Source organism: Populus euphratica, unplaced genomic scaffold, assembly GCF_000495115.2.
Source record: "Populus euphratica unplaced genomic scaffold, PopEup_1.0 scaffold33.1, whole genome shotgun sequence".
NCBI classification, from domain to species: domain Eukaryota; kingdom Viridiplantae; phylum Streptophyta; class Magnoliopsida; order Malpighiales; family Salicaceae; genus Populus; species Populus euphratica.
The window spans coordinates 187,497-203,054 of NW_011499906.1; the positions used below are offsets into that span (position 1 = coordinate 187,497).

At 33.3% G+C, this 15,558-nt stretch overlaps 1 protein-coding gene and 1 long non-coding RNA gene across 2 annotated transcripts in view; one reads left to right on the plus strand and one right to left on the minus strand.

The window, feature by feature from the left end:
- The window catches only part of LOC105133366 (uncharacterized), a 16,140-nt gene extending 11,994 nt beyond the window's left edge, over positions 1–4,146 (plus strand). Inside the window, exon 3 of the long non-coding RNA XR_843784.1 lies at positions 4,134–4,146. This is a non-coding gene — a long non-coding RNA (uncharacterized LOC105133366). The remainder of the gene's footprint in view (positions 1–4,133) is intronic.
- Positions 4,147–10,164: 6,018 nt separating this feature from the next.
- Positions 10,165–12,919, minus strand: LOC105133367 (root phototropism protein 3-like). Its single transcript, XM_011037328.1, has 2 exons — positions 11,930–12,919; positions 10,165–10,857 (listed from the first exon to the last, which is right to left on the minus strand). The coding sequence occupies exons 1-2, from the start codon at positions 12,665–12,667 to the stop codon at positions 10,282–10,284; spliced, it is 1,314 nt and encodes a 437-aa protein (XP_011035630.1). The 5' UTR covers positions 12,668–12,919; the 3' UTR covers positions 10,165–10,281.
- Positions 12,920–15,558: the final 2,639 nt, after the last annotated feature.

Here is a 15,558-nt window from a genome sequence, read left to right on the forward strand (position 1 = left end):
TTTAAAATGAACATTTACCATAAATTAAAGGTATCTTATATTATTAGATACATTATTATAAAACATGCTTTAGTTAAGGCGTTATTAATACTTCAAGTGCAAAATGATGATAGAAAACTTTGATAAAAAATGCACTTTTAAGTACTAATCACCAGCTTTGACTAAAAATTTGTTTTTTATTAGTAAACTTAACCATGACTATCATTTATCTATCTTTTTTACTGACAATGATTTCATCATGTAAAATCTTCAAACTCAAAAGGTGGTGGCAAGTGGTAAGCATGTTAATGGTCTTTATATATTGAAGCGTGGACACCAAACCTTCTATACTGTCATTACCAAATCTAGTCTTTGTAATTCCTTTGTAATTCCTTTGTAATTTTAAAGGTATATTTAGGACATGTCTCCTCCACAATAATTTCTATTCTTAATAAACAAGGTTCCCTATCCCTCTCTTCTATATTGTTGAATCCATCTCTGTGTATTAGTTGTCAAAAGGCTAAAAGCCATAAATTGCCATTTAAAATAAGTGGCAGTTGCTCCAACAAAATCCTTGGTCTTATACATTGTGATCTATAGGGTCCAGCACTTATAACTTCCATCTCAGGATATCAATATTACGTTATCTTCATTGATGATCACTCACGTTTTACTTGGTTTTATCCATTAAAATACAAAATTGATTTTATTAAACATTCCTTAACTTCCAATCTTTGGTTGAAAATCAATTCTTTATGAAAATAAAGATTTTCCAAAGTGATGGGGGAGGGGAATTCATCAGTAACAATTTGCAGCCTCATTTCACTAAATGTGGAATTCATCACCAATTCTATTGTCCCTATACATCATCTTAGAATGGTAGAGCATAGAGAAAACACAGGCATATCACCGAAACAAGTCTCACAATATTGTTTCATTCCATTGTTCCTCTTCACTTCTGGGTTGAAGCCTTCAGTATTGCAGTCTTCACCATTAACCGCTTTCCAACAACAGTCTTGAATGAGACATCTCCTTTTGAAATTCTGTATGGTAAGTCTCCTCTCTATACTACCTTTCAAATCTTTGGATGCTTATATTTTCCAAACTTGCATGATTATACCAAGTATAAGTTTGAACCAAGAAGTGTTCCTTGTATTTTTCTCGATTACCACACTTTCTATAAAGGCTTTGGATGTCTTGATCCTGTTTCTCATTCAATTTTTGTCACTAGACATGCTCGTTTTGATGAGAATATATTTCCTTTTTCTTCTTTTAGTATGCAACCCTCATATGCCATCTCAGATTTTATTGCCTTTCATGATCCCACCTCATCGCATCCCGTTGTGTCTAGTACTAACTCTTATACAAGACATTCATCTCCATTATCAGTAACCTTGTCCATGCCATGTAAATCATATGCTTTGGATTTGCTTCCATCTCCAAGCTCATCAATTTTAATGCCACTTATTCCTACTCCTCAAGAAGAGTAACTTCCAACAATCCCAATAGCATTTGCTTCACATCAAAATTCTCATTACATGATCATTCATGGCAAAGCAGGCATCTCCAAATCTAAACATTATAGTTATGTCTGTCAGGTTGCATCATCTCCTTTATTATCCTCTCTTTTAGTTATGAAGGAACCATAGGGTTTTAAGAGTACTGCCAAGTCTCTAGAATAGCTTGCTGCCATAGAAGAAGAAATTCATGTTCTCAAGCTCAATCAAACATGGGAACTAGTTCCACGACCACTTGCTATAAATATGGTTGGATCCAAATGGGTTTTCCACACCAAATATCATTTGGATGATTCCATTGATAAGCTCAAAACACGCTTTGTTGCAAAAGGCTATACTCAACTTTATGGTCTTGATTTTAATGACAATTTTTAGTCCAATTATTCGAGCATCAATAGTTCACATTGTTCTCTCTATTGCAGTATCTTGTGGTTGGAACATGCATTAGCTTAACATGAAAAATGCTTTCTTGCATGGTCTTTTACAAGAACAAGTTTATATGGAACAACCACCGAGCTATGCTGATTCCTCTTATCCAAATCATGTTTATCGTGTTAAAAGGGCAATCTATGGCAACATGGTTCCATTGATTTAGCCATTTCTTACTCATTGTTGGCTTTAATAGCAGTTAAGCTGATTCCAGCTTTTGTGTCTATTCATTAACTCATGAGATTATTTATTTACTATTATATGTTGATGATATTATCATCATAGGCAGCAATATGTCCCTTATTGATACTTTTATTCGTAAGTTATGTCATGAGCTCTTCATGAAAGATCTTGGCACTTTAAATTAGTTCTTAGGTTTAGACATGCCACTAGCATATTTTTGAGTCAGCTAAAATATACAAGAGATCGTCTACTTCGAGCTGACCTCCTTGATTCAAAACTAGTTGGCACTCCTATGATTGTTTCCTAACATTTAACTACTGATGGCAATCCATTTCATTCCCTCACTACCTATCGATCCTTAGTTGGTGCACTTTAATATCTAACCATTACCAGGCCAGATATTATACATACAATGAACTCAGTAAGTCAATTCATGCATGCCCCAAGTGAGCATCGTTTCTAGGCTGTTAAAAGCATCCTCCAATATATTAAAGGAACTCTGCACTTCGGTCTCAACATTACTCCATCCAGTACTTTCAACATCTTAGCTTTCTCAGATGCTGACTGGGCTGGCTGTCCTGGTACAAGTTGATCAACATCTGGATATGCCATCTTTTTAGGTGACAATCTAGTTTTCTAGACCTCTAAAAAGCAATCTATTGTTTCTCGTTCTTCTGCAAAATCTGAATATAGAGCTTTAGCTCTCACTACAGCTAAGGTCAAATGGTTATTAGACATTCTTCAAAACTTACACCTTCAGCCATTAGACAGGCCAACTCTATTTTGTGACAATGTCAGTGCCATTTTTATGGCCCGCAATCCTGTAGCTCAAAAATGATCTCTGCATATTAATATTGATATTCACTTTGCCCGTGAGTTAGTATGTAATGGTGTCTTAAAGATTCAACATGTGTCGTCCAACTTGCAAATTGCAAACATCTTCACTAAAAGTCCATGAAAATCTCTGTTTATGCTCTTTAGGTCTTTAGGTCCAAGCTTTGCGTGTTCCCAACCACGCTTAACTTGAGGGGGAGTATTGGCGCTGACACAAACTCATCTCCTACAGACAATCCAGAAGAGAATCCATCCAAGCATTAAGGAGAAAATAATGCCATTAAAGTTGATTGCTTTACAGCTAATTGTGCAGCGTCTGTTTAGGAATCGATTAATTCTAATTATAGTGTATAATTCCTTGTATAACTTATAATAGCTATTTCCTTATTCTCTTCTTCTCTGTTGTAAAACTTTCTAATATATAATACTCCAACGCCATATGCAATTGTTGTGGTTGATAACTATTGGTTTACAAAACCTTACATAGATATTTTCTTTACATGTATACATTGTAGTTGTACAGGTGTTAGTAATGTACCATAGCCCAATTATAAGCAGCCATCCTACATGACATTGAGGTTGCCTATACAGAATCTAATTGCAATTTAATTGTATATTTAAATTTCTTAAAGCTTCATCCCTACAATATACATGCCAATTTATGAAATGGCTTAACTACTCTATATCTCTAACGAAAATCTCTCTCTATGATATTATTGTACTCTCTTTTATATAAAGATATCTAAGTATTTAAAAGTCCTCACATTTACCAAAAAGAACCTTTTACAGGTACTTGGCTTCCCACATCAAACTACCACTCAACTTGGCTAAAGAGAATATATCAAATTACAAGAATTAAGTGATTAATCTATTATCCAACCGCATAAACCTTATTCCTAATATACCTTGTATTTTGGAACATTATCAATTGGTAACATCTGTGAAAAATGATTAAAAAAATTCTATTAGTTTATTTCTAAAACTTGTTTTTGACATTCTCAGGTCATTCCAATGAATATATCCAAGACACCTAGGTTAAAACGTTTGACAGATCTACTTATTATTGTTATCACGGGCCCAATCATACTTTTAATAACTCATTAATCAAGTTCAAGTCCTTACTCAGACAGTGCTAAAAACTCAACGGAAAAAATGAGGTCTTGACTCCCCAACAAGTCTTGTCACCTTCAGCAACACACAACACCCCTGCAATACTGTCAATGGCCGCTTTAAGTGTTTGTAGCCAATTGCATTACCTTGAGGAGTCTAGGTAGAATGATATCTAGGAAAGTATTTTTCCTCGACACCCACCAAGTTCTTTTAGAGGTTGCTTACACCATCGCAATACCTTATGCAAATTTAAAACTCTAACACATCCACCTGACAACCGCATGATAAACATCAGTTACCGATCCCATTATTCCACACTATACTCTATGGGATTTATTAAGCCTAGTAAACAGAAGATTGAGAGATGGTTACTATTTAAACATCCTAAGAGAATGCTTATAGCCCTTATCAAGTATGGTGCTCTCTTTTATCCAAATGAGTTTTGAATTCTTAAATCCCTATGAACTATATTTCTACAAAAATAAGCCTCGAAAACTATGATAGTCTTGCTAGCCCAAATGAGTATGTGAAAAATCTGTGTGGTAGCTTTGAACTAGTCATCCATAAAAATAGTGTAATATGTAAAATCCTCCCCATGGCTCCCAAAAGGTATGTGCATGTTTAGTATAATAATTTTAAGTCAAACTCTACGAAAGAATTTAATGACTTCAACGCCAAACTAGTGATGCATTTCAACAACAATATACTCGCATAAAAATCACCACAAAGCTATTTAGTGTTGCCTTACTAGAAGGCGGATCCATATTGGCACACTTGATAAGGTTTAATAAGGAGATGCCCCAAGTGGAAGATATGCTTGAGATAGTAGCCTCAGTGGCCTTGATAAATAGGATAAAAGAGCATGCTCTATGGAGAAAGCTTTATGTATTAATAGGCAGAATCTTGCTCAAAGTAAAGCAAGATATGAAAAATTATATACAGGTGAAAGAGATAAGTGTGTTATGGCATGGGCTTTCTTATTTTTACAAAGATAATCAACATGAAAAACTTTCCAAGCAAAATCATTCTATTAGTAAAGAAAAAATCTTAAGGAAAAACTATGAGGGACTAGCTAATGGGTGTATCATAAAGGTTTACTATATATTTGAATCAAAATAGGATGACTCATTCAAAGTTATCAAGGTAAATAACTACTACCTCCCAAGATATGAAAGGGAAAAATTTCCCTCATAATTGGCACTTAAATCAACTTAAGATGTATGACACGACTAAAAAGTTGATGTCTTCTCCCAAGTGCAGGAGTGTCGAAGTAATAAATAACCCGGCAAGACCGGGGTCGAACCACAAGGAGGTTAATTGTACAAATTATAAACAACAATAATAGCAATAACAACAATAACTATAATAATAATAAAATCAACTTAAGATGTATTATCCTTAATATGAATATAAGTTTATTTTTGAAATAAAAATATTATACGTCTAACATACACTTTTTATTTATCGTTCTCTAGTGCAGTCTTAGATTGACATGACTTTCTAGTGAGGCTTCCGGCCTTATACCATATCTAGGGATTGATCTCAGATCTTCTACTCTCTAGTGGAATTATGGATTAACACAACACTTTAGTGGGGTTCCCAAGCCTCACGCTACTCTAAGAATTGATCTTAAATCTCACAACACTTTAGTGGGGTTCACCAGCCTCACACTATCTCTAGGAATTGATCTTAAATCTCTTGCTCTCTAGTGTAGTCTTAGACTAGTACAACTATCCTATAGAGCTTCCGAGCCTCACGTTATCTCTCGTAATATGATCTTAGATTGGTACAAGGCTTTTAGGCCTCATGTTATCACAGGGAATAACCCTTTATAGGTTTCTTTTTGCCTCTTAGAAATTTTTCTAAGTATATGTTCCTTTATGGGTTCCCCTTAACCTCTTAAATTTTTGTATAAGTATAAGTTTCTTTATAGGTTTCCCTTAACCTCTTAGAAATTTTTCTAAGTATAGGTTACCCTTAACCTTTTAGAATTTTTTTTATATGTATGGGTTCCTTCGTGAGTTCCTTTAGCGTAGTAGAAGATTTTCTAATTATATTTTTCTTCATATTTACCCTTTCCAAACTTAAAATTTTTTCTAAGTATAAACTTCTCCCTAAGTATCTTGATTAGTATTTAAAAGTGTATTTTTATAAAGGTTTTATATCGTCTTTTTGCACTTTTAGTATCAATAACTCCTTAGCTATAGCATAATTTATAATAACATATCTAATAATATAAGATACTTTTAATTTATAGTAAATGTTCATCTTAAATGCAGGCCTATCATATAAGTCATGGGATTGATTGATGAGTTTAACTACTAAAATTGAAAAGAAAAATAGAGAGCTAAGCTTAGAAAAGAGATGCTGGTTCAATCTAAACTGAAACACCATTTAGTTATTGAATCATAACTAGAACTGCAAACACTATTTAGTTATTGAATCATAACTAGAACTGCAGAAGTTGGATTTAGGTTTGCTCTATATGGATGGAAAGCTAAGACATAGGCCTAAAACTTTTATGTGAAGTCTAATAATCAAAAAAGTCGTTTTCAAGTTCAAATTGTAGCAACAACTGAGAAGTTCGAATCTAACCTGCAACCCAGATATTGTTCAGTGTTCATCCCATATCTCGAGTTCTAGAAGTTCAAATACACCAATTTTTTTGTTAAAAAACTGAGATAATTTCTAGAACTTTCATGAAGACAATCTATTCAAATTCTGATGTTAGCAATGACATTTTGTTTAGATAAGAATATAAAGATTGTCACCAAGTCAAGATGTGACCACCTACTCAACAATTAGTCAACAAATCAATAGTTCCAAATTTTGGCCTATAAAAGGAGGTATCTTTCATGCATTTAGGCATCTTGGTTTTCAGATTAAAATCATTTCCTTACTTGCTTTCTTTATTTGTAGTTTTACTGTTCTAGTTTTATTTCATGTTGTAGTTTTATTAATATTTTGTGTATACCTTTCATTTCCTTTACTATACTTATATAATTATGTTCTCATCTTATTTGTTTATGTCTCTCTTCTTCATAATGTTTAACTAAGTTTAATATGTTAAGGTGAAAAGGTTTCACTAATGGTGTTAAGATATGTATAATATAAACTCAATATGGACTTCAATGCTTACATCCAAGAAAGTTTGTTATTAACATGTCTTCTTATTTTTTTCTTATTAATTTTTAATACCTTACTTGTTGTATAATTAATTTAGATTTGTGTTGTATAACACTTGGTACAATAAATGCTTAATCCTTTATAGCCAACGATATGGTATAACCTACATTTGTGTTATGAAAGGAACTTGATTTGTTGTTAACATAAGTTAGCATCATGAATTCCTGACAATATTTAAAAGTATTAGTGTTACTTAAATAAGATAATTAATATGATCATGTTAATAATTTATAATGAGTTATTAATAAAAAATTATCTAATTAGAACCATCTTTTTATGTTGTTTCCAGTTGAGTAACAAAAAGAGTTTATATTATACTTATTTAAAATACTATTAGTTGATCCTCTAATCTTGACAACTATTTTTATTATTGTTTAATCTTCACATTAATTTTAAATCTCAAAGTCCTCTTCAACTCATCATCATCATCATCATCATCATCATCATTATTATTATTATTTATATAGTTAACCTTCATATGGTTTGACCCCGGTCTTGTCGGGTTATTTATTACTTCAACACTGATATACTTAGGAGAAGACATCAATCGTTTGGTCGTGTCAATTCTCATATTATAAAATTATTTTTCAATCATGGTGCATGCTCTTACATACGATTTCTACAGTAAATTTTCCAAAGGGTTTCATATTGATTCTCATGCTACGAAAAATCAACAAACACATCATGATAATCGAGCATCTTTTATATAATTCTTTATGTATTTATATCATAAAGACTTGGAAAGCTACTGATGAATTAACATTTATCAATTATTTCTAAAAACAATTGTTAAGCTTAAGCCTAAATCTAATAGGTACAAAACCCTTGAAGGCCCAAAAAACACAAGCTTAAGCAACATGCTTGGGCTTAACCACCCATGGGCTCAGCCCCCATGCTAAGACCACGGGATGGGGCTAGGCAACACCTAACCTAAAAGGAAACAAACCCATGCCCAATAAAAATCTTGTTGGGCATGAAGCTTAGTGCCCCGGGTATTGGGTGTGTTGTTCAGCACCCTAGACACTTGACACATGCCCAGATGGGGTGATAAGTGTGCAACCCAGTTCCCCTAACACTAGGTGCTAGCCTCACGCCTCTTAGGTCAAGCTCTATACTTATGGCCAACGTTCGTGCTTCCAAACAGCATGTCTGGGACTATTTTTGGCCTTTAGCAAACTCAAGACATGTGTTTAAGCCTAATTTTCTAAGTCTAGTTTTTTAAGGCCCCACATAAGTTCCTTTGGATTTTCATATCGAACCAATACATGACCTACCACATCTCCATCTTATTACTATTTGTATAAGAGATATTTTATCCCTCATTAATTCATATGTAAGTGTTATTTGTCTCTCATTAATATTATTAGAAAAATCAATTATTATTTAGCCTCTTCACTCAAATAGAAGGACAAGATTCATAGGCTATAAATAATTTATGAATCACAAAGGCAAATGATTCTTTATATATATATATATATATATATATATATATTATAGCATTTTTCTCTAAAATATCATTGTATTTTTTCTTTACAAAAACACTTATTTAAGCATTCAAGATTCCCTATATCTATCAAAATGGATTGTTTACTAGTACTTGACTTTTTTTTTTATTAACGTGGGTGTCTAGACAAATTTGCTAGCACCTCGACTAATTTTATGGGTCCTGAAGTTAACAATCATATAAGTCTCCAGTAATTCTAAAGTTTATGAGACTCAGACTAGTGACTTCTATCCTGAAGTTAACAATCATGTAAGTCTCCAGTAATTCTGAAGTTTATGAGACTCAGACTAGTGACTTCTAGAAGCAAACCCAGAACCTAATTAGTTGAGCTACACCCCTTAGAGTTAGTATTTGTCTTTTCATGTCAAGTTATCACACATCCTGACCTTTTGCATCAAATTACCACTTATCTTGGCTAAAGAAAAAGATCATAATACAATATTTATTTCTATGAACCTTGAATTTGAGAACATCACTGACCATATATTTGTTGTTCCAATTTCATTATTTGGGGTTGTCTACGAGATAGCAATTTTCATTACAATTCCTTGTAATTTTATTATTTATCTCCCTTACTGGATACTTGTGCTCCCATCACAATTTAGAGTTTTTTTTTCTTAATTAATTTCTAAATCTTTTTGTTTTGGGCTTTAATGAGACCAAATCTCCTTTTCATTTGACTTTAAAATAATCAAGTATGACATCCATGCTTTAACTAGTATGTTTGTAATAAAATATGTAGTTGCTCTTTATATTCGAATTCTATATAAAAAATGAAGAATAAACTCATTTAACAATTTAAACCTCTAAAGATTTCTTTAATCGAAGCTAACTACAAATTTTTGTATAAAAATATTTTTTTTTTAGAAGCGTCGAGATATTTTATTACCAATAACTTTCACAGGCATAAACTTTATGATAACTTCATTTCATTTTTAAAAAAAAAAAAAAAGAAGAAGAAGAAAAACCACACTAGTAGCGTAGGAAGTATTTTAGTCATCTCTTTGCTAGAACATCTTGAATTATAGAATATAGGTATCGAGAGAAACTTTATGATAACTTCATTTCATTTTTTAAAAAAAAAAAGAAGAAGAAAAACTACACTAGTAGTGTAGGAAGTATTTTAGTCATCTCTTTGCTAGAACATCTTGAATTATAGAATATAGGTATCGAGATTTTCTTTTAAAATAGGGTTATCATGATTATATAAACATGTTTAAGGACATACATTGGATGATTTTAATTATATATATATTGATTTCAAAGTTTAAATTAAAAAAAATCAAGGCATACCTATCTCTTAAGGCTTGAGGTTCCAATGCAGCCATAAATGTAAAGAAATTGAGATGCAGGTGCTATGTACAGGCAGGACATTGGTGATTCAATTTTAATTATTTCTAATTTTCCGGTGGACAAAACCTTAACCATTAAAAATAGCAATGCTTGTAAATTAAGGCTTGATATTACCAGCAAAATCCTAAATCTATGAGTGCTAGACGCAGCCCAGCATAAAACCAAGTAGCTGTGGTCATAGTCAAACTAATACGCAGCATCGCTGAACATTGATTTTCTCCGCCTGGGGGAAGTTTTACCTTTGCCTCTCACCAGCTTAGTCTTCAAGTCCACAGGAGTTTGTATTCCACTCCCTACATCTCCTTCTCCTGCATTTTTCCCTTCAATCTTCTCAACAATACTAACATTATTACTACTTCTCAATGAAGGCATAATCCCTAACTTCTTCCACCTAAAAAACCCTTTCTTTTTCTCCAACATCCTTTCCATCTGCATTTGCATCACATAGCATTGGCTTTCTAGCCTCAGCACATCTTCTCTTAGTTTCCTTATCTCCATTTGTTGATCACTCGTTCCACGTTTCGAAAGCAACCTTGCCGGAGCCTCAAACCCTAAGCTGGGGCTTCTAGCTCCACTAAACGACCCACTCCAATCTATTTGTCGATTGAGCTTGGTTTGCTCAGAGTAGAGGACTTGGATCACAGCACGAACAGGCAATCTTTCGTTTTGGGCAGCATGGAGTGATGCCTCCTGAGAGAGCTTTCGGCTATCAATCAACCTAAAAAGAGCTTTTCTTTCTTGCTTTGACAGTCCAGGGTGTGCCTGATCAGAAGAGAGCAATATTAATTTATCGTCTTCAAAAGTACTAAAGCAATATTTCATGAGCCTCAGAACATTGAAGATCCAAGGAAAAACTATGCTAAGGTCACTGGTCTAGACTAAAATGCTTCTGTGTATGCGATAATTAATTAATCATTTATAACAGTGAATCGTGGGTTACTGTATATGATTGCTGCTGTTCATATTGATCTCGTGGTGCTTAAAGAAAGGTGCCAAATTGCCAATACAAAACAAAATCCAGCATAATTGAACACTGACACTACCTTTTCACGTGCTGCAGACCACATCGGAGAAAGGCCAGTATCAGGTAAAATCTAGACTACTCTGTGAAGGGAAGTGATAATGTCTAGTGGCTCCTACCCTGCAGCCACCCCACCCCACCACCTAATTATTCTGATGAAGCCCCACACAGAAGCAGCCACATATAAGGCCACCAGATCGATCGGTACTCATATGAACTTTTAGTTTTCTAATTGTTCTGATTTAAGTTAACAATTTTCAAGCATTTCTCTATTTACTACTTTGTTACACTCGTTTGCATGTAATAAACTAAACATTTTAACATTTGAATTAATGCTTCCAATGTTCATTCATATCACAATTAATCATTCTAAATACCTTGACCTTAAAATTCATATTGCGAAGATTTTTTTTGTTATTAAGTAAATTGTAGAAGTACTGGGCGGATACAGGAGAGGTTAGCAGGGGCCGGGCTCTTGAAAAAAACATAAAACAAAAACCTCGTTAATATTGTGTGTCCTATAAAATAAAATTTAAAAAAAAAACAAAAAAATCTTAAGTTTTAGGGACAAAACTCGTAAAATTTATGTTTTGACCACCCTAAAAAGAAATTATACTAGTCTTCGCACCCTAAAATTTAATCCTGGCTACGGCGCCCCTCAGCAGCATGAACCACCAAACTCTACCCAAGACCTCAGCCCGCTTACCAGCTGAGATTATCCGTTTACCAATTGGAATTAGTGAAACATTTGCGTTAATCGGAGAAAAAAATGAGAATTTCACTCAATATTAATTACTACTTTTGACTACTTACTTTGAGATAAGTATCAACGGCACGGTATAGACCATCATCTGTGGCTCGGGCATGACTTGGGAGAGCACCAGCAAGAGCAACAAACTCGGATAAACTCAAATTAGAATCCACAGCAGCTTCTGCTAAGTAAGAATCAACAAGCTTAGCTACCTTAATTAAGGCAGCACCACTTTTAGCAACCTCATCTAAACTAACAAACCTCCCCACTAGACGAATTATTAGCTCGACATCTAGCAATGTCCCGCAAGTGTGACTAAACGACGGTATCAGTAGCTCTTTCAGTGAAGCTTGGTCAAGTTGCCATGAAATCCTCTTTTCAAGCTCAGCTCTATATGCAGGCTCCACACTGACCATGTTTGCGATCCGGAGAAGGCGTAGGAGGAAGCTACATGGGATGGAATCCTTCTCCGGAGGCAGGATTCCCACCAGGGTTTCGACGAAAAATCTCTTTTTCATCCACAAAGCTGTGACACTCTCCGGGGATTCTTCATAGTTCGCAAGCCCCTTGTTACTAGAAAGGTGATCACCAGAGAGGTCTGGTAGCCACTTTGATGCATAATGAGCTATGATTGAACCGATGAAGTCTGGACGGACACCCTTAGCCTTGATGCCGGCTAGGGTCTTAGCAAAGTAGTCCATATCAAGGATGCATGCGTCGTCGAACCAGCATTCGGCAGCGAATTGGGATGTTTTTAATCCTGAGGAAAGAACTGATTCTGGAAAAGAGGCCGCCTTCATTTTGGTGGATGAGCAGCGAAGCAATTTTGAGAAGGGCTACTTAATATTGTAGGTAGGTGGCTCTTTCATTTATATCAGAGGTTTCCATGTTACAGAGTTTCTTGTGCCTAGTTGGGAAGACATTGAGCACCTGCTAGACGAAGATGCCCTTCAACTTTTGTTGTATGAGAGGATAACTGTACGTAGGGATGGATGGTATGTATCATAAGAGATCTTTGAGTGAATGGGAGAAGAAGCAAAAAGGATAAAAGGAGTAGGAACAGAGAGGAGAGGACAAATTCTATTCAATGCTAATATTCCTTCCCATGACACGTCGTGGCTTATTCTCTTCCCAGGAGAACATAATTAATTTTAATAACCAGCCGTGTACCCATTCTCAATACTTATATTTATTCAATTTTATGATAATTAAAATAAACATGTGTGCATGGTTTTAGTTTTTAAGAGAAAAAATATTTATTATTTTATTTAAAATTCTTATTTTTTATTCATGTATTTTACTTCTTATTTTAACAAATTAAAATATGTTTATCTTCCTGGGAACTTTATTTTTTCAATAAGAACTTAGGACAACTAAAATAAATATTTATAAGAATTTTAATAATTTCAATTAAGGAGAAAAACATGTATTTCTTCAGTCAAAACGCTCTCACTTTATTCATGTATTTTTATTTTTTTAATCAAAATATGTATTTTCCATTAAAAATATTAGTACAAGTTAAAGTGAAATATTCAATGCAAGTATCCGTGATGCTTTTGAGTTGTCAACAGCAAGAAGACATCACTTTACACCTGGAAAACTAAGCAACACGAAGCATCATGAGGGAGGAAGCAGCCAAAAGCAGGGATGGATCCTGTAGGGATCACGAGAATGCATTAATTTCAGCTAATTTGATTAGCAATATTGAAACTTCAAGGACATTTACAATAAAATATCAAAACTAAAGGATTCTTAAATGGGTGAATTTGGCAATAAGCATATAAAATAATACGGTATAAAGTTATCGTGATTTATAACCATGATATCACTTGGTGGATTATTTTCATAGACATTTAAAAAAACAATTGGACAATAACCAAAGTTTATAGAATCATAGTTCCTATTTTACCTAAATTTTAATTTATTTTATGATTTTAGAGAGTTAAAAATATTATAATTTTAACAAAATTTGATCAAGAGTTTTTTATGCAGGAATTATACCTAAAATTTTATCCTATTTAAAAAAACAACAAAACACATATGTGTAACTTTCGCTTGCTTTATCAATATTATAAAACACAAATATGGCCTTTCAACCTTCCCATAACAAAAAACCAACCTAATATTAATATTAAATTAAAAAATAAATATATAAAACTCAACTATTGACTTATATTAATTATAAAAAGTCTTGATTACTTACGTGATGTTGAATTTGCTGCACATATTACTCGTAATACATATATCCATGTGGAGGAATCTGCTCAAGATCTGGAGTAGTAATCCGACATGTGATACTTATGTATCAAATCATATGTTCCTCATAAGTAATCATAGGATGCATCTCTGTAAATATCTCATTCCTCTATGCATTTCATTGTGATATAGAAGCTTAATGATGACCTAACTAATAGTAATCATTATTTTTACTCTTACGAGTAATGGTGTGCAAGGCATCATTCATATCGATGTCGACTGGAATATGATATCTATAACCAAATTATCACATTAACTGAACTGTTGCATTACCTGATCTAGGCAACGTAGCTCAAACATCTCAAGAAATAATAGCGAGATCACTGATGTCTATATATCCATCCCATTAATGCAAACAGTCAGAGCAACCACCAATTATTCTTCTGCATAAGGCATTTACATGACCTATAGAATATAAGTGACATGGCTATAGCAATAATTTGGTAAAGTTAATATTTTTTTTACAAGTAGTTTTAAAAAAACTTGGATAGCATGCTATCTATCGAGCTCAGATAAAATGCCAGATATATACTAGATTCTTTTTAAAAACTCATCCAGCACACCACGTAGCATTAAACACATGTCTAATTGATTATGTTTTTTAAAGTTACAATTACACAATATAAATGCAATACCTGTATGCTAGTGAGAGATACAATGTAATTCTTATAATCTGGACTATCATATGCGGTAATCTAAGACCTGCCTATATAAAGATGTTCTCACAACCATAACTATTATTAAATAAAAACATTTTGTTTATAATAATATTATAAAATCTAAATAATTTTTTATAATTTTTTGATTCATACTTGTAGAAGTAGCAAGCATTTCCCTTACCTATTGGGCAACCTTTAGGGATGCAAGATATAAATGTCTATACAAGCATGCCAATATAGCACATCTTCAGTTATATATAGAGATAGCATCAAAATTATCCAGGAGCATCAAATAAAGTAAATGAACATATCTCCATATAAGATTAGTGAAATACATTGTCAAACAGATAAAGTATATATGCTCTAACATACCTACAAACATATTAAAATCATAATAATAATAATTAACATGATATTAATAAATAATCAACACATTCAAATTATAATTGATTTTGCACCTTCACAAGACCTCCTCATCAGCATCATCTGATAATGTTAAAAATATCTCATCAATCCACTTAAAACAAATGCTACCCCCTTCAATTCAGAAGAAGAGAGTGATAATCCAAATAATCACTAGCATAACATAATTCTATTACTAACACCAGTAAAAGTGATTGTTTGTCCATCAATAGGCAATCCAAGCAAAATCATCATATTCGGTAGTGTTTGAGTCATCTCTCCACACCTAAAATGGAATGTGTTTATCTCACATCTTTATTGCTCAATCACTACATCGATGAAGCCACAGTCAAGCTTGAGGTGGTTAAGACAAC